Raw genomic sequence first — 24218 nt, forward strand, 5'->3', positions numbered from 1 at the left:
ACTGCAACTTAAAAAACAAAGGTTTGGGCTGGAGATATGCCTCAGCGGTTAAGAGCACTGACTGTTCTTCAGGAGGTCCTGAGTTCAATTCCTGGCAACCACATGCTGGCTCACAACCACTTTGAATGAAATCTGGTGCCCTCCACTGGCATGCAGGCAGAAGACTGTATATACGATAAACAAATAAAATATTTTTTTAAAAACTTAAAAAAACAAAACAAAGGTTTAACGCCAATTTTTTGCTATGAATATTTTGCCATAATAAAACTGGGTAGTAGCTGGGCGTTGGTGGCACAGGCCTTTAATCTCAGCACTCGGGAGGCAAGAGGCAGGCGGATCTCTGTGAGTTCAAGACCAGCCTGGTCTACCGAGCGAATTCCAGGGCAGGCTCCAAAACAATACAGAGAAAGCCTGCCTTGAAAAAACCAAACCAAACCAAACAAAAACTTGGTGGTAGTGGCACATGCCCTTAATCCCAGCACTCAGGAGCCAAAGGCAGGCAGATCTCTGAGTTTGAGGCCAGCCTGTTGTACAGAGTTCCAGGACATCCAGGGCTGTTACACGGAGAAACCCTCACTTGAAAAACCAAAATTAACAAATAAAAATGTGTTAATCCATTTCAGTTATGAAAAGTGACAAAATTCTGGCTTATGTAGAGCGTGGGAAAGAGGCATTTGAAAATGCCCATCTTGGATGCAGCATATCCAAGCTGGATGGCCCAGCAGGCTGTAGGACCCCAGATTGTGGGAGCAGAAGGATCCAGGATGCGGGTTCTGGCACGATCCTGAGTTGCGAATCAGGGGATCCTTCGCGATGCGCAATCCAGTGAGTTGTGTGCAGCGGAGAAGCCGGATGCACGCCCTTCATGAGCGCTGCTGTTCCAGCAGCAGGTGGCTCCACCGTGCTGACAGTCACTCTAGCGATCCTGAGGCGTGGCTGCCAGGAGGTCTTTCGCGCTTGCGCCGATTCCACCCACGCACAGGGCGCATGCGCATGTTCCACTCCCTGAGCAGACTCCGCCCCTCGCTGGAGGCCACGCGCTTGGGGCAGCGGAGGCGGGCTCAGTGTCGGCCGCACATCATTCGATTCTGTCCATAGGCTAAAAAGTGGATCATGGGCTCGGCCCACAGCCTATTGGACAGCACAGGAGCAGCCGGGTCCGTGGGCCAATCATATGGCAGCGCGTGAGATTGTGGACACCGGTCACCGGTGTTGGGCTCTGCATCTTTGACTACAGCCTTTCGGCCATGGCTTCGGAAAAGCCTCAGGACCTAGTCGTCACCTGCACCGCGCCGGTCAACATCGCGGTTATCAAGTACTGTGAGTGCTGGAGTCAGGGAAGTCACCCCGGCTGGGATCGGAGCGTAGGGCTGGAGGCCGGAGTTATCACGACTGGAATCAGGATCCCCTGGGCTGGAGGGCCGCGCTCCAGAGTAGCTGGGCTGGAGAACCGGGTCATCCCGGCTGGGGTGAGGGGTAGGCGAGGCACAGGGCTGGAGAGGAAGGTCACCACCTCTGGGATCGATGGGTACAATGCTAGAGGCGAGGGTTACTGCAACCGGGATTGGGGATCCTGAGGGGCTGGAGACAGGGGCCACAGCTGCCAGGATCGATGGGCAAAGGGCAGTAGATGAGGGTCACTATTCCCGCGATTAGGCTCCCAGGGCTGGAGGGGAAAGGCCCATGGCCCTGGTTTGGGCTAGAGACGGCTGAGAGGGGGCTCAGGGTTGAAGGGGGCGTCACCACGGCCGGGATCAGCCGGCGCTGAGCTAGGATCATCGCAACTGGGATCTCAGATCCCAGGGCTGGAGATGGGGAGTGTCATCACGGCGGGGATGGGGACTCGGGGTTGGAGGGTCATCGCGGCTGGGATTGGTTGGGCTCCGGGCTGGAGAGGGGCACACCACTGCGAGTTGGGGATGGAGAAATTAAGGCTTTTCGCTGCTAGGAAGAGGCGGGGCTCTCCGTGGACCAGCCTAGGCCTCACATGCTACGTATCTCAGGTCTGGTCTCTACTGTCACTCCTGAAGCTTTGCTGTTGACGGGTGCCACTGCACCTGCTGTTGAGAGGAGCAACCTCTTGCTCTTCCCCCTTCCCTGATGACCCTGTCAACTAGGGAGGAACCCCAGGGAGCAGCGCCCATCCCTCTAGCCTTACATCATTTAGAACTGGTGTAGGTGGATCCACACAGCCTGTAGATTCTTGAGTTTGACTCGTTTCACTCAGCATACCTTTCTGGAAGCTCATTCTGGTGGATGCAGCGAGGATTTATTGCCCACTGCCGCTGGGCCCTATGCCACAGCATAAGCAACCCCAGACTCTGCTGCCAGTGAAGCTGCTACCCCCGTTTATGGGCAGAAAGTTCATCCTTTAGAGGGAAAATGACCTGGAGCACCTTTGGGAGAATGAGTAGCAATTGTTCTTCATTCTGTTAAGGAACTGTGGGTTCTCCGGAGGTGGCTGCACCAGCACATATTCCTACTAGAGGTACACGGGCCATCATCTTGATTTCCATGTTCTGGTGCCCATGTCAGTGGAGTCCATTTTTCTTCACTTTAGTCTTTCTAACAGATAGGCCAACAGCTCAATGTAGTTTTAGCTTCCATTTCCCTGAGGGCCAGTGGTATGGCTCAAGAACGTCCACTGCCAACAGCCCCATCCTCTTACCTGATACAATGTTTTTCTCCCAACTGTAATCAGGCAAGAAAGGCAACCAAGGCACACAGATCCAAAGGAAGAAACTAAAGGAAGCTACTCCTAGTGGCAGAAGGCTTGTTTGTCTGCATAGACAATCTCAAAGAATCTACAAAAGTTCTCAGAAGGAAAGAGTGTGTTCAGTAACATTATAGAGCACAAGATCAGCACACACCTTCAATCCCAGCACTCGGGAGGCAGGGGCAGGCGGATCTCTGTGAGTTCGATACCAGCCTGGTCTACTGAGTGAGTTCCAGGACAGCCTCCAAAACAATACAGAGAAACCCTGTCTCAAAAAAAAAAAAAAAAAGAAAACAACAACAAAAGAAAGATACGTTGTATACATAAATGAAATTTTCAAAGAATAAATATCTTTTTAGATGCATGCTATTTTTCTTCTGCATGTAGCTGTGTGGGATGCTTTCCATTGACTGGTGTTTCTATGTCAGTCACCTTTCAGCTGGCTGCGTTTTTCCTGCCATCTGTTCATTTTAAGTTTGCCCCGAGCTTTCATTTCAGTTCCCGGCTCAACTCTCAGGTTTCCATTTCCTGCTTTATCATCTCTTTGCAGTTGTTTTCTTACTTGCTTCTGATCACTGGTGGCAGCATTTTCATGGTGGCTGCTTTAAAACCTTTGGCAGCAGTCATGGCATCTCTGACAATTGGTATGGCAAATGATTTTGGGTGAGATCTAATGGTTTTCTGTTGTGCTCTGAGACTCAAGTTCTGTGAAAACCTTTAGCTGGTGGAGGAGGGATGTTGTGTCTTTTCTGGCAGATAGAGAGCGTCCTCCCACATTGTATGGCACTTATTTTTGCTGGGGGGTCTGTAGGGTTCCTGCAGGAGCCGTTAGGCTTCCTCTGGAAACTTCCAGCAAGGCTAGAAGAAGCACGTGTTCAAGCAGCCCTGTGGATGTAGTCCAGGCTGCCAGCTGAGATGAAAGGGCAGCCTGCCACACTTTCAGGGCAGAAAGGATGGGGCCCCCATCTAGCCAGGCTCCCAGAGCTTTGGGAAGAGGGTGAGGCTGGAGCAAGCTGGAGCAAAAATTTTGTCTCACTCAGCTGCCCTTTGCTGGTCTCCTTGATGCTGGCCTGAGACCAGTGGGCAGAAAGAAACCCAGATGGTGCACCCTAGCCATGCCTTGAACCAAGGGCCCAGGGTCTTCCTTCCTCATTCAGTCTTAGAGGTTAGGACATCTGCTCCATCTTCCTCAAAGCGGTTCCATGACTCTAGGAGAGCTGTCTGTGTGCAGATGTCTGTAGATGGGGAAGGGTGGACAGGTCCACCCACCCAGTGCTAGTCTTTTGTTATCTTCTGCCCGAGCATCCCAAAATAATAGAGCATGTGCGGATGCTCAACAAAGACATGATACCGCCGGCTAAGTGTTGTGAGTGTTGTCGGTAGTGTTTCCTTTGGCTTTCTGGAGAGTCGACTGTGCTCTCTGTAATGGGTGGGACTTGGAGGACTGGGTAGAGAGGGGCCGTTCTATTGGCGCCATCTGAGACATGGTCAGGAACTGGGCTCCTGTGGGTGGACGAGCAGACCACTATCCACATGAGCACGTGGTACCTAGCAGACGCCCACGGCTGCTGGCTGTGGAGTGAAACAAAGATGGAGGAAGCATGAGGCAGGGGTGGGCTGGCCTCCAACTGTGCTGAGGTGTCCCTAGGGTGGTAGTACAGCCTGTGCAGTGAGAGCTGGGTGGAGATGGGGCTCTGCTACCGAGGGGTGAAGACAACTTTGGGGAGTGCCACTGGGGCACCAGGAACTCACTGTTTGGATTTTCGTTGCAGGGGGGAAGCGAGATGAAGCCCTGATCCTGCCCATCAACTCCTCTCTGAGTGTCACACTGCACCAGGACCAGGTGACTTTGCACCACGTAGACACTGAGCTCTGATGGATAGAATGGGGTGGGCTCTCCTGAGAGCCGGAGCTGACCTGTGTCCTAATTCCTTTCAGACTGCCCAGCACACAGTCTCTTTGTCTCCTCATCCACACACAAAGTCCCAATGCCACAGGGATAGATTTATACCTAGCTTCCTTACTCAAGAGGGACCAGGTACCCATGATCCAGCCGTGGGTGAAACAGATGTCACCTGCATAGTGAAGGCCAGGATAGTGTGGCCAGCCTGAGGGGCTTGCTGACTTCCTGCTGCCCAGCTAGGTCTGACCTTGGCAGCCCAGCCCCCTGACCTCCCACATGCTTGTCCCTGCCCAAGTGGGCCCCATGCTAACCATAGTTAGGAAAGGCCTCCTGGGCAGAAAGAGATGTTTTGTGGGCACCGGTCCTTAGCACTGGCCCCTGTTTTCCTTCCCAGCTAAAAACCATCACAACCGCTGCCATCAGCAAGGACTTCACAGAAGACCGCATCTGGCTCAATGGTCAAGAGGAGGATGTGGGGCAGCCACGGCTCCAGGCCTGCCTGAGGGAGAGTGAGTTGGGATGACAGCAACTCCTATTGTGCCCTTGTGGATGCTGAGTGCCTATAGGAAGCCTCTAGTAGCAGACAGAGAGGGGCTAGGGTGGGAGCACCCCAGGAGGAAGCCCATGTGGGAAGTCTGGGAGTCATTGCATCACAGATCTCAGCCCCAGGCAAATGAGGTGACAGAGGTAGATCCAGCGCATCTGCCACGTGGTAAGACCGCTCACTGTGCCCTCTCCCCTGCAGTTCGACGCCTGGCTCGGAAGCGGAGGAGCTCAGGAGACGGGGATGCTCTTCCCCTCAGCCTCAGCTATAAGGTGCATGTGGCCTCAGAGAACAACTTCCCCACTGCTGCAGGCTTGGCATCCTCAGCAGCGGGCTACGCCTGCCTAGGTGTGTGCTCACAGGGCCCAGGGGACCCAGGGTTCTGCTTTGTAGTAGGAGGGGTCCTCTGACTGTCAGCACCCAGGGCTCCCGTTGTCCAGCTCCCTGAGTTTGCCCTTTCCCAGAATGCAACTGACCACCAGACCCTCTCTGCACTTGTGCGAGGGCCCTCCATCTCCCAGGTGACACAAGTGACAGAAGCCACCTGAAGCTAGAAAATACCTGGAGGCGGGGGTGGGGGGGGTGGGGGGGTGGGGGGTGTTGTTCTTGGCTCCCTTGGGAATTGCCCAGCTTCAGGTCACTGTGTGTGTCATCCCCATCCCTGGCACAGGCAGTCCTCACAATGGTGAGCTCAGGCCACCCTTATCCCTTAGCTTCCTGGTCCAGCTGGTTCCTGCATCATCCCGAAGTGGAGGTGTAGGCAAGCCTGTCCTGGAGGCAGGATCACCTTCTTGAGATTGCTAGACTCAGAGAAGGCCCCAGGCTGACGCCTGCCATACGGTCTTCCCTCAGAGCCACCATTCTCTTCCTGGAGAAACATTACTCAGGCTTTCACCTTGGTCCCTGCTCCTGGTGACCTTCTGAATGCCACCCCTTCCCTTAATGCTCCACGTGGGTATAGCTCCTCAAGGAAACTTCCCCCAGCCCCGTCCGTCCCTAGGTGGGTTATGAGACTGAGGACATTTCCAAACTCAGTGGTGTGGAGCTGCTGGGCGATGCCGGAGCCCCTGCTCTGCCTCCTCAGAATCTCATTTCCTGTGCGGTGGGAACACCCAGCAGAGCTGAACTGTGTGGCACACTAACCCTCACGCTGCCTCCGTGTCTCTTTCCTGTACCTTCAGCCTATACCTTGGCGCGGGTTTACGGGGTTGAGGGGGATCTCTCGGAAGTGGCTCGGCGCGGCTCAGGCAGTGCCTGCCGCAGCCTTTATGGGGGCTTCGTGGAGTGGCAGATGGGGGAACAGGCAGATGGAAAGGACAGCATCGCCCGGCAGATAGCCCCAGAGTGGCACTGGCCTCAACTCCGAGTCCTCATCCTCGTGGTAAGTGGATGGGCAGCCAGCGGGAGGATGATTGCTTAGCCAGGGCTGGGCTAAGAATGGAAGGACCGTATTTATCTGGGATTCACCAGGTTCCTAGGCCAGTAGGGGCTAGAGAACAGACCAAGGCTGTTGGTGGTAGCTAGTAGGATCAGGAGTGTCCCCTGCACGGCAGGGCTGTGGCCCTTCCCCATGATAGACCCAGACCCACATCACCCCTCCCTAACCAGAAGCCCAGGGTTGATTTGACAGAGACCAGGGCCAAGTGATAGGGCTGTGCTGTGGGTTCCCTGTGGCCCGGGCCCAGTGCCGTCTCCCATTCAGGTGAGTGCCGAGAAGAAGCCGATGGGCAGCACCGTGGGCATGCAGACCAGTGTGGAGACCAGTACCCTGCTCAAGGTAGGACCTGCTGGGGAGGTAGAGACCAGAGCCCTGCTCTAGGTGAGTCTACTGGGGAGAGGGAAGTGTACTGCTCAAGTAGGGCTCCCCTGGTGGGGGAAGCTCTGGAGGTCCTATGCCAGACCTATCGGCAGAGAGTGTTGTATCCACTCACCCACTTGATCACTCACCTTGCAGTTCCGGGCTGAGTCCATTGTGCCTGAGCGCATGAAGGAGATGACCCGCTGCATCCAAGAGCGGGACTTCCAGGCCTTTGCACAGCTGACCATGAAGGACAGCAACCAGTTCCATGCCACCTGCCTGGATACCTTCCCACCCATCTCCTACCTCAATGACACCTCCAGGCGCATCATCCAACTAGTACACTGCTTTAACACACACCATGGGCAGACAAAGGTGACAGGGTGGGGGGGATGGAGTCAAGCAGAGGGTCCAGCCTCAGGGAGCATGGACAGATGACGGGGATGTGGTGTACATGGACAGACAAAGGTTATGGAGGTGGGTGGGGCTGTGAGTGGCCTCCCGGATGGGCCTGAAGACCATGGCAGACATGGCACAGACAAGCTCCACCCTGCAGTTCTGGGTTGTTCTGTGTTTTGTGTATTGCCTAATCCACACTGTGTGACCCTAGTAGCCTAGTAGCCTCTTCCTGAGCTCCAGACTGAGGTGACTTAACACCAGTGTGATTAGTTGCTACCTCTCCCTGGATTGGTTGCATGAGCCCTATTCAACTCTGGGAGACCCTAGGTCCCCCAGCAGGTAGAGGGTCAGAGCTCAGGGTACTGAGTGAACAGCTTGGGATACTCTCTGGGTTCCAGGTGGCATACACATTTGATGCGGGCCCCAATGCTGTGGTCTTCACCCTGGATGACACCGTGGCTGAGTTTGTGGCAGCCGTGAGGCACAGCTTCCCCCCTGCAACAAATGGAGACAAGTGAGTGTGTGTCCCTCTTCCCTGCCTTGAGATGTCCAGAGCACCATGCTAGGAACAAATGGTGGACCCAATACTAAGCCAGGAGATCAGAGACTCTGGCTGTCCTCCTGCAGGGACACAGCCACGGCACATGGCAGCATGGAAAGTCTCTCCTGATAGCCACACAGGTTGCAGATGTGTGAACAAATATCATATTCCTTTCTTAAGAAGGGATATCCCAGCTGGCCTAGGTGGCCTCACCTGGGATACCAGTGCTCAGGAGGCGAATTCAAACCCTATCTCAAACTATGATGGGTTTTTCAAAAGGAGAGAAATAATGTTCCTGGAAGGTCAGGGGCCCTCCCTCATCAAAACGTGTTATTTGTTTATTTAAAAATTTTTTTAGACTGAGTATTTTGCCTGTGTGAATGTCAGTACACCAGATTTGTGCAGTATCCTTGGAGGCCAGAAGAGGGCATCAGTTCTCTGGAACTGGAATTATAGATGGTTGTGAGGTGCTGTGTGGGTGCTGGGACCCTAACTCTAGTCCTCTGCAAGAGCAACAAGTGTTTTCAACCACTTAGCCACCTCTCCAGCCCAGATCTGAGTTTTATTTGGAAATGTATCAGTCATTCTGATGGGTGTGTTAAATACCTGATACTTTGAAGCATAGGATTCAAACAGGTTTGAGCCTATGCATGTGGTCCTTGGTCTCTTTGGGGCAGGTCTGCCTCCTGGACTGGTCTGACTGCTCTGTGCTGCTCTGCAAAATCTCTAATTTATAGTGTTTTCATCATCCCTAAAAGAAACCTCTTTCCTAGCAGGTCCCTGCCCTTCCCCCACCCTTGCTTCCGCAGCACCCCTGTCTCTGAAGAGGTGCCCACCTGGCCTTCTGCACTGGCGTAATGAAACCCTTCTGCTTCCTTTGCCTAGGTTCCTAAAGGGGCTGCCGGTGACGCCTGTTCTTCTCTCTGATGAGCTGAAAGCTGCGCTGGCTCTGGAGCCCAGCCCTGGTGCTGTCCAGTACATCATCGCCACTCAGGTGAGGCCCAGTACCTGGCAGGCACCTCTTTATCTGCTGGGGGTGCCCAGGCTCCCTCGTCCACTGTGTCTCAGGTAGGAAGCAGAAGCCAGCATCAACAGAAAGTAGTCACCTGCTGTTCTTTGGGCTCAGAGTCATCAGACACGGGCTACTCATTTCCTCTCAGTGGTCATTTAGGGACAGCTTGCACATAGAGGAGGAGAGTGGGGGCGTTTGGGATACAAAGGCTAGTAACTCTGGACCAAGAGAAACCAGGAAGACAAATAGTGGTCACTTTGCCAGGTGGTGGTGGTGCACACCTTTAATCCTAGCACTCAGGAGACAGAGGCAGGTGGATCTCTAGGTTCAAGGGCAGACTCATCTACAGAATGAGTTCCAGGACAGGCTCCAAAGCTACAGAGAAACCAAAAAAAAAAAAAAAAAAAGTGGTCACTTTTATCACCAGCATAGGTAGGTGTTGGGGTCCCCAATACTCTGCCCTCAGGGTGTTCCTAACCACAAGCAGGCCAGCATCCCTGTGTCTCCTGGTCCTGCTCAAAGTGGCTAACTCTAAATCGCTGCTTTCTATAGCAGTCATGTGCTGAGGGCCACAGAGATCCCCAGGATCTGGCCCAGCCAGCGTGAGGGGCACCTGGAAGCTCAGGTGGCTTAGCTTGGACAAGCTGGTGTGGATTTACCCGGAGGGACCCCTCCATCCCTCCCCCCCATTCTAATCCCACTTTAGAGTCACTGGCTTGTACGGTCCCTGGGGCAGTGGGTGGGGCTACTGCTGTTGCCCATCACTAGATGCTGATTTCCTCCCCCAGGTTGGACCAGGACCTCAAGTCCTAGACAACTCGCATGCTCATCTGCTAGGCCCAGATGGCCTGCCACAACAGGACCCCTGACCGCTTCCATGCCTGATGGATCCCTCGTGCTGATGTGGAAAGACTGGCTCACCGGGGCTACGGGAGCTGGTGTGCTGCCTGGCCACACCTGTGGGTTACTTGATGATGATGCTGTGTTGGGGGACATGGAATGGTGATGGGCAACTGTCTAGACAGCCAGGGGGTGGGGGGCGGGGTCCCCTCAAGTGCCTCACGTTCCCTGTGGTTTCCGAAGGGCTTGCTGAAACTCTCTGTGGACTTTCCTGTATTCCAGACAGGAGCTCATTAGGGAAGGGGTGTCTGTCTCTCCCACTGAAGAAGCTCCTAGGGCCTCAGTCCCCAGCTAAGCTTGGAGGATGGTGGCTACACAGCAGTGTCTCTACTGAGACTCAGGCTCCCAACTCAGGCCACACCGTGGACGGACTGTTTCTTTATAAAGACCTGTGACCCCTTCCCTTGAGGGTGGAGGCTGTTGAGCCCACAGGGTGGGGTCCATTGTGGGTGTGGGTGCATCATGAAGGTGCAGACGATGGACCCGATGACCCAGGAATAAAGTGTGCTGCTGCCTGCCTGCCTGCCTTGGCTGTGCGTTTTCCTCATAAACCATCTTTCTAGGGTTCATGATCGCCAGGTCAGTGACTGCTCAGGTCCCTACCTGCCATTGAGTTCAGTCTTGTTCATGTAGTAGAGAGGTGGGCCTGAAGTAGGTTCTGCTAGGATTGCGTCCCACTGCCCAGAAGCCAGCCCTCCTGTGAGTCTCCTGCCTCCATGTGAGCCTATGCCATACCCCAACATACATGCCACTGCTGCTGAGTTGATCCGGGCCAGAGGGGAGAGACAACAGAGCAGCAGTGTTCAGCCGCCCTGGCTTTTCTGGGTTTTCCCAGCCTTGCATATCATGTCCCCCTCCCTCCACTTAGTCATGTGATCCAGGCCACACCTGCCCCAGCTCACAGAGGGTCGGAAGTAACCTCATCCTTTAGGATCTGTCTGCCTTTGTCTGATAAGCATGGGGTGCTGTGTGAAATGACCTGCTCCAGTGGCACGAGTGTGTGTGGGGTAACCGTCACAAGTCACAGGCAATTCCTAAACAGCCGGGCACATTCCAGCTGGAGGTCGCCCATGGGGTGGCTGTTCCACCCACCAAGGCTCAAAGGGAAGGCGCAGAGGAGGCCTCTAGGGCACAGCCCGAAGGGGCGGAGCCTGAGCAGGGGGCGGGCCGATCCGTGAGGGTTTGTGGAGTGGGCTGCAAAGTTGAACCTGACGGCTGCGTGTTCAGGGTCCTCGCCATGGGGCAGATCGAGTGGGCCATGTGGGCCAATGAGCAGGCGCTGGCGTCTGGCCTGAGTGAGTGAGGCGGGCTGCGGGCGGAGGGCCGGTCAGGACCCTTGGGGCGCCGCGGGAGAAGCAGGGCTCCGGCTGGCGCTGCGGACCTCCCAGCGCGGGCTGCTGGGGCCCGGGGTGCGGAGCGGGCGGTGGCCGCTGCTGGCCTTGCCCTGCCGCCTGCTCTGCGACCCCGCCCTGCACCCTGCTCTGTCTGCCCTGGGACCTCCGAGGAGGAAGTTGCTCGCAGCTGGGGAAGAGGCATTCGCCTGGTGGTTTCCCGCCCGGTTAGGAAAACCCGCCGGAAGACCCTCTTCTATGCATAAACCACTTGGTCTGAAGTCGGGGCTCTAGGCTTGGGGGTAGCTAGGGCTCCGTCTTCTCCTGGATGGGCCTGGGATAGGAGCTGATCTCATCCTGGAGGAGCTGCGGGCTCCATCCTACAAGCGGTGTGTGCGCAGAAACAATTTCACAAGAGTCCAGACACCACTCTGAGTGATCTTAGCCCAGGGCTAAGGTGCTGGGCACTTAGCTTTGGTCAGAATGACGCTGGCTGTGCCTTGAACAATCCAGATAGCCTGGGAGCTCTGCCAAAGGGTAGTGGGATCCCTAGGTTTCACTGCACCAGGAAAGAAACCTAGTAGACCAGACCAGGAGCATCAGGCCTGAGACTATAGAAGAAACTGCAGACATGCTTCAAAGCCAAAACTAACCAGGAAAGACCTGCGAGGGCAGGGGTGACAGACTAGGCCCACCTCCACTCGCCTGAGAATAACGCATAGGGGAGGTGATGGAGAAATCTCCGCAGTCCACACTGGAAGCTCCATTCTGGGGTGGGAGGCTTTGCAGCTGAAGCCCTTTGAGAATGGTGAGCCAGACTCATCTCCCCTCCCCCCCTCCCCACCTGCCCGACAGTGGTGGACGGTGGACTGTGAACACTACTAGACCTCAGATTCCCTCCAGGAAGTGGAGGTGACAGAGACACAGCCCGGGGGGGGGAGACAGGGCCTCTACTCTGAGTGCCAGCGTGTCCTTACACGTGTGCTGTGTAAGGCCTCAGCTAATTGTCCACAGTCAGACTCTACTGTGTTGTTTAGAGACAATGGAGATCTAGAAAAGTCACCGGTGTGGCCACATTCCCCCATCAAGTGGGACTTCTCTGATGTTCCTTGTTTCTGGAAAGAACAGCTACCCTGGGAGGGTTCTGGATAATCTAGGTCTAACCTGCAGGAACACTTTTTTTTTTTTGGTTTTTTGAGACAGGGTGACAGGGTTTCTCTGTGGCTTTGGAGGTGTCCTGGAACTGGCTCTTGTAGACCAGGCTGGTCTCGAATTCGCAGAGATCCACTTGCCTCTGTCTCCCGAGTGCTGGGACTAAAGTCGTGTGCCACCAACCCCCGGTGAACACTTTTTTTTTTAACATTTTACTTTTCAAATTCTGTGAATGCGTGTATGTCTGTGTGGGGGCATGGTCGTGCAGACAGGCTAGCAGAGGGTGCTGGATCTCCTGGAGCTGGAGTTACAGGTGGTTCTAAGCTGCTGCTATGAATGCTGGGAATCAAACCCAGGGCCTCTGCAAGAGCAGTGAGCACTCTTAACCACTGAGCCATCTCTCTCCCAGCTTCTTTTTTTTTTTTTTTTTTTTTTTTTGGTTTTTCGAGACAGGGTTTCTCTGTGGCTTTGGAAGCTGTCCTGGAACTCACTTTGTAGACCAGGCTGGCCTCGAACTCACAGAGATCCGCCTGCCTCTGCCTCCCGAGTGCTGGGATTAAAGGCGTGCGCCACCAACGCCCGGCTCCCAGCTTCTTTTGTTTGTTGTTTGTTTTGCTTTTGAGACAGGGTTTCTCTGGTGTCCTGGAACTCACTCTATAGGCCAGGCTGGCCTCCCAAGTACTGGGATCAAAGGCATGTGCCACCACTGCCCGGCTGTTTTTTGTTGCTGTTGTTTGTTTTGTTTTTAAATCACAGGATATCTGGACACATCATCACCTGGCACTACATCAGGACCTATCTCTGTCTGCTGCCCCCCACCCGCTTGCCTCCTGGGCACTCTCCTGCCTCCTGTGCTGTACGGCTTCTTTTCTGCTTCTGAGTTTCCTGAATGTGCAACAGCTTTGCACAAACTGTTGCTACTGTAGCACCCAGAGCTAGCTGACACGTCCCTCCCCTGCTCTTCCCCTTAAGACTCGGATGCTGAGCTCAGAGGCATCCAACCGCATGTAGCCTGATTCCCTGGGGTGAGGACCCCTGTTAAAGTGTGTAACTGTCTTAAGTAAGCCAGGGGCTTTGGTCTTTATGTTATTTCAGGGTCCCGGTACACAGTAGTTGTTCTTGTTTGGGTTTAAGAATGAGTCTTTGGGTCTCCCTGGTGGATAAAGGGTGTCCCCTACCACTAATGGTGGCAGCAGAGCAGAAGCTCAGAATGACCATGACACCCTAAGGACCAGTGGATAGCAGACTGAGTGAATGTGTGACCAAAAGACCCTTCCCTCCTGCAGAGCACACCCTTAATGCTGACTGGCAGAACAGCAGAGTTAATATGTAGCTGAGCTACAAGCCAAACCTAAGAATAAACCAGTGCTATTTGAAGGTTGGGAGAGGAGCCTGAAGTCTGGGGATGTCTGGGACAATATGGCGGCTTTTCCTGAGGCCACTCTAGTGTCTCTGTGCTGGAGAAGGCAGGAGTCACCATCCAGGCAAGACTCACATAGGACATAAACTCGCAGCTGCCTTGAGCTGTTGTCGCCAGGGGGCAGATGGAGAAGATTATAACCAGTCAAAACCTGAGATCAGGGCCTGTGCAGGCTGCCGGAGTCAGGCTGCCTTCAGCCACCGATGCAGAGCTAGAGAAGCCCTCCGCTGGGCACACAGTACACTCTACTGGCACGAGCTCACTTTAGCTCACTGTTTGAGGAAGTGAACCCTGTGAGGAGTCAGCACCCATAGGGCAGGGCACCCATAGGGCAGGGATGCTGGTCCCACCGGAAAGAGAAAAAAGTGTATCTTGACTGCCAAAGGAGGTAAATGACCAACTGGATTTGAGAAAGTGAATTCCTGTGCGGTGTCTACAGATGCTCGCAGATCAAGTCTCAGTAGTGGACGCACTGAGGCTGCACAGCTCTGAAGAAGGAAACAGAAGGAAGTTGGGAGGAACCACACCAACATGGGGATTTCTACACAGAAGTTGTGTCATATGTTGTGCAGGAAGAGTAACATGTGAAACACTGAGGTTCCACAAGAGAGCATCCATAGTGTGGGGGAGGGTGATCTGCAGGCTGGGCAAACGTTTCCCAGAAATGACTTCAGGCTGAACGGGGTAAGAAGTTGTTTCCAGAACTAGTGAAAACAAATCCCTTCTTGATCATACCAAAATGAAGTTAGACAAGGAAAAAAATCTTGGGTTAATACCAGCTTATAAAGTTCTCAGATCAAACTATAGATGCCACAATAGTGTGTAGTGATGTTATAGATGCCAGAACAGTGTGTAATGATGTCATAGATGCCAGGAGACAGTGTGTAATGATGTCATAGATGCCAGGAGACAGTGTGTAATGATGTCATAGATGCCAGGAGGCAGTGTGTAATGATCTCAGGTGCTGAGAAAAGGACAAACCTCTCCACCTGCACTGTCCTGCTGAGTTTCGGTGCAAAGTGACTAGCGGATGTGCTTCAGCAAGAGGGAGGCCGAATCTGGAGAAGGGCTGGCACTGGAGAGAGAGGAAACTGCCGATGAACAACAAGTGAGGCAGTAAAAGTTCACCCGTGGCTAGGAAGAATTTTGCAGCAAGTAGCCACAAATATTTGGGAGAATTTATTTCCAAATGTCAGCACAGGAAATAGAATAAGTTGACCATGTGAATCTCAATTTGAAAAGTAGAAACTACACATCACTACTTTTGAAAAATGCTGGCTAGCTAGTTCCAGGACAGCTAGTACTGTTACAGAGAAACCCTGTCTCAATTCCCCCCCCCAAAATTTAAATGAGTAAAACTTACTACACACTTCTAGAATAGAGATAAAAAGAGAAAACTATTTTTTGAAATAGAGTCTTGACCTGAAGTCTATGATCCTTCTGTATAGCCCTGACTGTCCTGGAACTAGCTCTGTAGACCAGGCTGGCCTCGAACTCACAGAGATCCACCTGCTTCTGCCTCCTGAGTTAGTTCTGGGATTAAAAGCGAGCACCACCACCACCCAGCTATCCACAAAATATCTTTTATGTTTTGTTTTGTTTTTTGAGACAGTGTTTCTCTGTGGCTTTGGAGGCTGTCCTGGAACTAGCTCCTATAGACCAGGCTGGTCTCGAACTCACAGAGATCCACCTGCCTCTGCCTCCCTAGTGCTGGGATTAAAGGCGGGCGTCACCAACTCCCAGCCACAAAATATCTTAAATTCACTCTTACTATTGATTAAAAAAATAAAAACACAGCCACATAACCTTATCCATTGTAGCCATAGACTAGAAGACTCCAAATATCCCAAAAACAAAGATGAATTAGTAAATGCCAGCTGATTCAGAGACTAGCAAAGTAATCAATTAAAAAAAAAGAAAACAATAAAAAAAATTATGCCAGATGGTGGTGGCGCACACCTTTAGACCCAGCACTCCGAGGGAGAGGTGGGTGTGTCCCTGTGAGTTGGAGGTCAGCCTGTTCTACAGAGTGAGTTCCAGGACAGTCAGGGCTACACAGAGAAACCCTGTCTTGAAAAACCAAAAAGAAAAGCAGTAAGCAGTAGGGGTGTGGTGATCTGTGCTGCAACCCAAGTGCATGGGGACCAACATGTGTGTCCAGGCTTTCTCCAAACAACAACAACAAAAGAAGAGTGAGCTGCTAATCGCTTCATCTGAGCCAAAGACACAGACACAAGGACTTTCTGAAATGACGGGGGCTGTAAGTCATGTGATTCCTGGAGGAACTAAACTTCGCAGTTGTGTATTCTACTATAGTAAAGTCTTGAATGGGCTGGCTAGCTGAGATGACGGTGGGGCCATGGGATCGTGGCACAACCTTGTGCAGGTTTCTGGAGTTTTTGTTTGTTTTGTTTTTTCTGGGGATGGAACCCAGGTATGCACTACTTACAGACGGACCAAGAAGAAACAGCACAGCCGAAAAGAAGGGGCAGTAGCTGGCAGGCACACAGGATGCCAGCACTAGACAGCTGCCGTGGAGCTGAGGCAGGGCTGCCACCAGCGGGTTCAGCTCACCCTGGCCGTGTCTCTCTGCCCCATGCGCCCCCTGCAATACAGGCATTTCTTCCTGGGGCAGTGCCCTGCTCTAATGGGCAGAGAATGGAGGTGGTCCTAGCCCAGGGGCAAGCTCAAGTTGACTCACACCTACAGCAGGTGCCACCCCCTAACCACCTCCCTCCATCCTTAGTCCTTATCACAGGGGGCATCGTGGCTACTGCTGGACGCTTCACACAGTGGTACTTTGGTGCCTACTCTATGTATCCTTCTGCTGGGGACCAGGAAGGTGTGGTGATACAGCTGCTTCCAGGCCTAGCACTTCTACACACACCCTGTTTGGCCACAGCCTCAGGAAACAGGACCAGCTCTTGCTGCAGTTTTAGAAGTCAAGGCCCAGGGCTGGGGAACTACTTGCCAAAGGCCATAGAGAGGGTTCAGGCAAACATATAGCTGAGGCCCATGATCCCCGGGCTTGGATTGGAGTCCGCTGTCTCCTCCCTACCTGGCTGGACAATGGACCCTCTGGCCAGAACCTGAGGACAGATGAGGTAGCAGGCGGGTATGGGCCAGTGACTGTGCCTCCATTTACCTATCAGGAGAAGTGCACACTGGCTTAGGCCAAGCGTGGCTTTCCTTAACCACATGACAGCGCTGCAGGTGTGCTTATCTGTCTGCTGGAGTACCCCCGGGGGAAGAGGAAAAAGGGCTCTACCATGGAGCGGTGGTAAGTCCTTCCCACCTGAGTGACCAGGAGCCGGCTTGTTGGGAGCTTGCAGCCCAAGGCCTGCCAGCTGCTGGGCCCATGTGACCAGGGACAGGACCCTGGAAGGGGATGGATAGGGAGTCCTGGATGTGACTGGTGCTGACCCCCTGACCTGCCTTCCCTCTGCATCTAGTGGACAGAAGTACTTGACTACTGTGGTGAAGCTGTTTGGGCCCCTGACGAGAAATTACTATGTCCGGGCTGTCCTCCACTTCTTGTGAGTCCTCTGCTAATGCCCTGGGTAACAGGAGACTAGGAGATACCCCGTGGGTCTGTAGTCTAGACAGGAGGTTAGGGCTTAGCCCCTTCTTCATTGATGTTTGTCCGGAGAAGCCCAGCTTTTAGAGACGGCAGAAGGTCCTAAACCTGCACCTGCTGTCTGTTGTGAGACGCACACTGAACCTACCATCAAGATTCAGTTGTGCTGTTGGGTGGGTCTCCATGGGTCTGTTACACCTGTTGTTCTTCATGGTCTATGCTAAACCTGGATTGGGACACACCCATGTGGCCACACCCCAGCTCAAGCCTTTTCCCCAACCCGGTAGCTGGGGCTTGAATCAAAGGACACATCACTACAGAGAACAGTTTATAGCAAACCTAAGCTGGACCCAGGCAGAGCTCTTTCTAGGACCTTGGGAAGCAATCTCCAGTTGAGAGCTTGTGGCCAAGAGCTCAAGAGCCCCTCTAACTGTTGTCTATTCCCTTCCTCCTGTCACCCTCAAGGCTGTCAGTGCCTGCAGGCTTCCTTCTGGCCACTATCCTGGGGACAGTTTGCCTGGTCATTGCCAGTGTGATCTACCTGCTGGTAAGTGGCTGCCCTCTGTCCCAAGCCTCCTCCATCCCCTGCTCCCATGTTCTTGGTGCTCTGGGCCCTTGTGACAGCTGCGCTCACATCAGCTTCGTTAATGCCGTCTGGTGTGCACTGGACACTTCCCTGTTGAAGCTGCACTGTGGCTCTGTCGGGGAGGTGGCTGGCCCGGGTCCCACCTCCCAGCCTCAGTGTGGGGCCGTTGCTCATCAAAGCCTACCTGAGTTTGGGATGCTCATGACACAGATCTATCTTGTCTGTCTGTGTGTGTCTGTCTACCATCTACCCACCTACCTACCTATCTATTCTGAGAGGAAGAGAGGCTCTCAGGTAGCCCAGACTGGCCTCAAACTTGCTATGTAGTTAAATATGACCTTGAACTCCTGGTCCTCTCGCTTCCACCTTTGTGTGTGTGTGTGTGTGTGTGTGTGTGTGTGTGTGTGTGGTTTTTCTGTGTAACTTTAGAACCTGTCCTGGAACTCGCTTTGTAGACCACTGGACTCAAACTCAGAGATCCACCTGCCTCTGCCTTTGCCTCTGCCTCTGCCTCCCGAGTGCTGGAATTAAAGGAGTGAGCCACCACCACCCGGCTATTGCTTCCACCTCCTAATCTTAATGCTGGATGGCAGGCACTTGCTACTTCACCTAGCTTAGTTTGTGTTCATTAAAAGTCTTCCCCCACCCATTTTCTGAGGTCCTATGGATGTCTTTCTGATTCTCTTCTGCCAGCTCCATTCTTATCTTCTGTATACAATGTTCTAACTTATTAGTTAGAAGGTGTAGCCTCAGGTGTTTGAAGGTGTAGCCTCAGGTGTTTGAAGGTGTAGCCACAGGTGTTTGAAGGTGTAGCCCCAGGTGTTTGAAGGTGTAGCCACAAGTGTTTGAAGGTGTAGCCACAGGTGTCAGAGTTCCTCTCAATCATTGTGGGCTACTAACTTTATTTATAGCTTTTGTTTTTGTTTTTCGAGACAGGGTTTCTTTGCATAGCCTTGGCTGACCTGGAACTTCCTCTGTAAACCAGGCTGGCCTCCAACTCAGGGATATCCTCCTGCCTCTGCCTCCAGAATACTAGGATTAAAGGCGTGCATGGCTGCCACCATGGCTGCCGCCGCCGCCACCCTGCGGGATTACTAAATTTACATGCAGTTTCCAGATACACTGAGTCAGCGGCTGTGGGAGTGCATGTGGGGGTAGGGCTAGCAGCACTGTTTCCAGCAAGTACTCTGCTCTCATACTTTAGCACCCAGCCCACATGTTTTCTTTAGAATGCTTGACACCCCTGGGCAGGCCTTGTTGAAGATGGGTATCTCTTGGAGGGGACCTGGGAGTTGTGTGGATCATAGAATATGTACCTGGAAGTGTTTCTGGGAGTGTTATAGAAACCCAGGGCTCTATGCTCCCTCCATTGCAGGGCCCTCCTGGCATGGCCACATAGCTTGGGTTTGATGTCAGGCAGCACCAGATCCTGACTGTGTGGCCTTGGGCCAGTCAATTAATGTAAGCCATTCCCATTCTGCTTAGGGATTAAGACCCATGCCCACTTGGAGTCCCCTGTGACAGTAAGCAGCTTGAAGCATAACATAGTCCCTCTCTGCCCCTCAGGCAGCCATCCGGGGTGAGCAGTGGACCCCCATTGAGCCCAAACCCAAGGAGCGGCCACAGGTTGGAGGCACCATCAAGCAGCCACCCACCAACCCCCCGGCCCGGCCACCAGTGGAGGTCCGAAAGAAGCCAAGTGTGGATGAGGAGGAGGCAGCCTCGGCTGGAGGCCCCCAGGTCAACCCAATTCCAGTGACAGATGAGGTTGTGTGACCTTCAGTTGCTGTCTGCAGCTCCTGCTTGAGTTTTCCTGGAGCTGCCACCAGGGGGTGCTGATGCCCATTGTAATAAACATTGAATAGCTGGTATGGAGAGTGGCTCTTCCTGTGAGGCTGGGGGGAGGGGCTGTGATCGGCAGTAGATCTGACATGCACCCCATCCTGTGTGGTAACCTGAAGGTCAGTCAGGGAAGGCCTGGCAACTGCCCAATGGACCCTGGGTGGACTCATGCTTACAATTCCAGGTCTTCCCATAGTGGAAGCCACTGGCTCCCCTTTGCCAAAGGCACCCAATGGGTCCAGAGTACAGGATGCCATCCTGGTGGCTCCTGGACCTAGGCTGGAGTCTAGGTCTCCAGTTTGGCCTCACAGCCCTGGGTCTGGCTGGGTCATGCTGGAAAAGCCTGTTGTGGCAATGATTGCCTGCCTGTCTTGATGCAGAGGAGTGTTCCTGGGGGTTAACTTCAGACAGAGATAGTGTCCCCAAATGGCCAAAGTAATAATGAGGAGTGGAGAACACAATGTGAGCGTGAGAAGCCTATTCCCTGCCTAAGGCAGGAGCGCCCCCTGTAGGAAGGTGGAGACCCAGGCCTAATGGCTGTGTGTGTCCTGTTGAAGTCCCTCTGCACCCCAGCAGTACCTTCTCAACATGAACACCTTAGGAAAGGATTTTGGGGCTTTAGTAGCCTCTGAGCACCCACTGGGTGGACAGGGCCAAGAGGAAAAAAAGTAGACTTGCAGGAATAAATAGAGGAAGTGTTGAAATGTGTCCATTTAATAGCGGTTAGAATAAATAATTGTTTAAAAACAGCTGGAAGGGCTGCATTGGGCAAAACCAGGGCTCTGGGGTGACACAGAGCCAGCCCTTCATCTCCCCACCTGTCACTGTTGCTAGAGGTTCAGGGAGAGCTCCCCCCCCTCTCTTGAGACAGTCACTATTAGCCCTGGCTTTCCTGTCTGAGAACCTGAGGAGCCTCTGCGGAGGGCTGGGATTCCAGGTGTGGTTTATACCATGCCCAGTCTCCCCTCTGGTAACAGGGTAAGCTAAGGCTCGAGAGCCACTGGGAGTGACCCTTCTAGTCATGAGGATGCCTGGCCTCCCCAATCCTGAGACTAGCAGCCTGCATCTGGGCACTAGGCAGAGATTACTGGGCAAGGGCTGGGTAGAGCTCTGCTGCACTCTTGAGTCAATAAATAAGCAATAAATACACATAAATAAGAGGCATCCGCTGTGGGGATGCCTGGAATGTGTGGTCTCTCGAGAGGGCCTGCCGCATCACAGGGGGGCCACGACAGAAGCCGTCACTGTGCAGACCTGGGAAGGACGCAGGTGCAGCCAACAGGCACTCGGATGAACTCAGTGTGGAAGGTGAAGGATCCTGGTGTAGGGTCTGCTGTGCCGTCTTGGGAGCAGGGCTGTCGCCGCAGGACCAGCAGGCTCTGCAGCAGCTGCACGGAGTTCAGGGCTGCTGTCTCGCGGCCTGTCTTGGCGTTGATGCAGCCACGACACAAGCACTCTGCCACTGCCAACTTCTGTGGGTAGCGGTTCTTGTCTGTATCGACGCTGTGGGGACAGGAGCAGTGAATACTCACTCTGGTCCTATCGAGAGTTCATCTGAGCTTTCACGAGCAGCATGGTGGACACAGTATCGCTCCTCCCCTGCCTTGGAGCTCCACCCTCCCGTGGCTGCACCACTCGCTCTGGAATGGACAATTTGAGAGTTCAGGATTCGAACGCCACAGACAGAAAGGTGCAGGCACCAAGAAGACTGGCATTCAGCTGGTGCTCAATAAATGATGTTACCTACATTTAACCCATGCCCCCTGAGAACACAGAAGCAGGGACTTTATGGGGGCCCTGGTGCCACTTGGCCCAAGCTACAGCTTCTCAGGGAAGGAATGTGCTTTCAGAGAGTAGGTAGATGAAGACCTAGGGTTCCAGAGTGGGAATAAAGCCACCCAACCACCCCACCAGCGGGGACCCCATGACCCTCACCGATATTTCCATGGTGAGATGGAGCGCTGGTGGGTATCAGCTTCCAACACCTCCTCTGGCCGCAGCACGGGGCACTGTGTTCCTGCTTGAGGTCTTTCATGCTGTCTCCTGTGGCCTGTGGCCTCCAAAGTGGACACCAGGGCCACAGGGAGGGCCTGCTCCCACCTGGCACTTCGAGTTAGCAGGTGTGGGGGTGCCTGGCCATGAGACAGTTCCTCAGCAGAGTAGCACCTCTGGGTCCCATGGCTTCGGGTTTTACCCCGGAACTGGAGATCTTGGTGGGTCATCCCAGTAGGCAACCAGGCTAAAAGCAGGAGACACTGGGGAACAGACAGGTGTATGGTTAGGGGTAGCCCAGAGAACACCCCATTTCCTCCAAAGCTTGCCAGTTCTCACTGACAAGATGGGGTTAGACTTCCTTCCGTAGATGGGAAACAGGCTTAGCCTAAACGCATCCCAGTGCACCTATGCTCAGAGACAAGCCCCCAACATCCCCCCTGCTGGCACAGGCTGTCATTATAAGGCTGGGAAGTGGGCCAGGCTCACCATCACAATGGCTATGGCAGTGGCCATGGCAGCAGACATGGAGAGGCCTCACACCTGGCGATGGTCCCAGTGCTGCACCTGTGTGCTGTCTGTGTGCGTCTTTATACCTGGGGCCACACCTGGGGAAAATCCAGCACTGCTTCCTGCTCTGGGTCTGTCCCTTTACATCACGGATTTATCCCGGTAGGTCTGGAGCACAGCCACTGGGCCCTGTTCTGCCACACCCGCCCTGTCACAGATACTCAGGAGCCCCTTCCAGGCAACCTCTCTACCCAAGGGGACCCTACCCAGTGGAATGCCCATGAAAAGCCAGGGACTCTGACTGGTGGGTGGAACACTCTGGAACCACAGACTAGGAGTTTCAATCGAGCTGCTCAGAAGCTTGCTGGTTTAATTTGTGTCACTTTTGCTATTTGAGGTCACTGACTCTGCTGTTGGCACTGGGGTCTTAGTGTCACTTCCTGCCATGGGTCCATGAGGTCCAGACTCTGGTCCTGTGGATGGACTGAGGCTGTGCCTCTTGCCTATGGTGGTCACCATTTACCCATCCCCTGTAGAGGCAGGAGAGATGGTAGCTAGGGAATGTCCTTACATTTTAGCGAGGGTCCTACAGGTTTTTAATTGCTAAAAACTTTTATGTGGATGAATGTTTTGATTGCATGTGTGCCTGGTGCCCATGGAGGCCAGAAGAGGGCCTTGGATCGCCTGGATGGATCGATATAAGGCTGGTTGTAAGCCGCCATGTGGATGCTGGGAGCAGAACCTAGGTTTCCTTCAAGATTAGCCAGTGCTTTTAACTGCTGCGTCTTCTTTCCAGCCCCTCTCCTACAGCTTTATCCATGGTAAAAATCGTGGGACAGGGAAGGCAAGCCTAACAGAGAGGGGTGTAGTTATCGAAGGAAGCTTGTCTGAGCCGGCACCACTGAAGTGCCCCCTTCCCCAGCACAGCTGGCTAGGGTAGGCTGGGCACTGTGGGTACTTTTATCTGAAAAGAGGACACGTGGGAGCCAGATCTTGGGATGTTTTCAATGCCCAAGGTTTGGATGTCATCCTGGGAAGGCCCCTACCCTGGGGCCCCTTGGGGTTCTGGCCACCTCCAAAGCAGAAGGGCCTGTCCGTCCTGGTTTTTTCGGGAGTCTAGAATGTCCATCTGTGGGCAGGGCCAGGGAGTGTAGCCACAGATCCTTCTTCAGCCTCCACACTTGGAAGCAGCATCAAACTGAGGACAGGAGCTCAGGTGTGGCATCTGCTGTGGCTCAGTCCCAGAGCTGGGGCAGCACATCAGGATGCCCTGGGAGTGACATCCCAAAGGGATGGGGGGACAACTCTGCTCAGTGACTTAAAGGGCCTCCATGAGGGCAATGTCATGCTGCCAGCTGGAGGTCAGTTGAGCCACTAGAGGCTGTTGCTGTTACCAGATTCGAGGAGCACCAGGCTCCTGACCTGTTCCCAGGGCCTCTCGGAATCTGGTGTGGACATTCCCAGCCCCTCGCCTCACATATGACAATAGCAGAAGGGGGCTGAGACTGGTTAAGCACCCCAAGGAAGCCCTTTCTGAAATGTCCTTAAGGAGCCTGAAGCTGGGATTGAGATGTTTTGTGCAAAGCCCAGCCGTAGCCCCTCCCTCACCTGACCTGCTGACCTCGTTTCTCCCTGGTACATACATATGCCCAGCTACAAGCACAGAAACACCCACCTATCAGCTGTAGCTGCCGGGCTCCCGGCCCTGAAGAAGATCCTGGTGGACATGGGTGGGGATGCCCGGGCTACGAATTTTCGGCCTAACCAATGGGCACCCTGACATGATTCCCATGGCCTTTCTGCATTGTGAGTCTGTGAGTCACAAGACACAGGTGGGAAGGAGGTAGATTTAAGGTAAAGGGAGAGCTGGGCCAGCTACATCCTGGAAGAGAGGGCTAGTCAGTAGATTCCGGCCTCTGCTTGGGTTGGAGTCTTCTGTATATGATCTGCTTAACAGCACCCAGGATCCTGGGAAGAGCAGCAGCAGCAGAAAAG

General features: G+C 53.7%; 3 protein-coding genes across 3 annotated transcripts; 2 read left to right on the forward strand and 1 right to left on the reverse strand.

Annotated features, from left to right (window-relative positions):
- Nucleotides 1-1040: 1040 nt before the first annotated feature.
- Nucleotides 1041-10332, forward strand: Mvd (mevalonate diphosphate decarboxylase). Its single transcript, XM_005073203.4, has 10 exons — nt 1041-1320; nt 4489-4559; nt 5014-5128; nt 5365-5511; nt 6345-6544; nt 6866-6940; nt 7118-7336; nt 7759-7874; nt 8787-8895; nt 9702-10332. Exons 1-10 carry the CDS (start codon nt 1248-1250, stop codon nt 9780-9782), a joined length of 1206 nt encoding a protein of 401 aa, XP_005073260.1. The 5' UTR covers nt 1041-1247; the 3' UTR covers nt 9783-10332.
- A 619-nt stretch (nt 10333-10951) lies between these two features.
- On the forward strand, nt 10952-19750 carry LOC101822574 (cytochrome b-245 light chain). The gene is made up of 6 exons (XM_005073125.4): nt 10952-11108; nt 16463-16532; nt 16922-16996; nt 17169-17252; nt 17759-17840; nt 19446-19750. The coding sequence occupies exons 1-6, from the start codon at nt 11051-11053 to the stop codon at nt 19653-19655; spliced, it is 579 nt and encodes a 192-aa protein (XP_005073182.2). The 5' UTR covers nt 10952-11050; the 3' UTR covers nt 19656-19750.
- A 668-nt stretch (nt 19751-20418) lies between these two features.
- On the reverse strand, nt 20419-22271 carry Il17c (interleukin 17C). The gene is made up of 3 exons (XM_005073124.4): nt 22203-22271; nt 21657-21976; nt 20419-21224 (listed from the first exon to the last, which is right to left on the reverse strand). Exons 1-3 carry the CDS (start codon nt 22239-22241, stop codon nt 20963-20965), a joined length of 621 nt encoding a protein of 206 aa, XP_005073181.2. The 5' UTR covers nt 22242-22271; the 3' UTR covers nt 20419-20962.
- Between the last annotated feature and the right edge of the window lie 1947 nt (nt 22272-24218).

This window comes from Mesocricetus auratus, unplaced genomic scaffold (genome assembly GCF_017639785.1).
Source record: "Mesocricetus auratus isolate SY011 unplaced genomic scaffold, BCM_Maur_2.0 Super-Scaffold_6723, whole genome shotgun sequence".
NCBI lineage: Eukaryota > Metazoa > Chordata > Mammalia > Rodentia > Cricetidae > Mesocricetus > Mesocricetus auratus.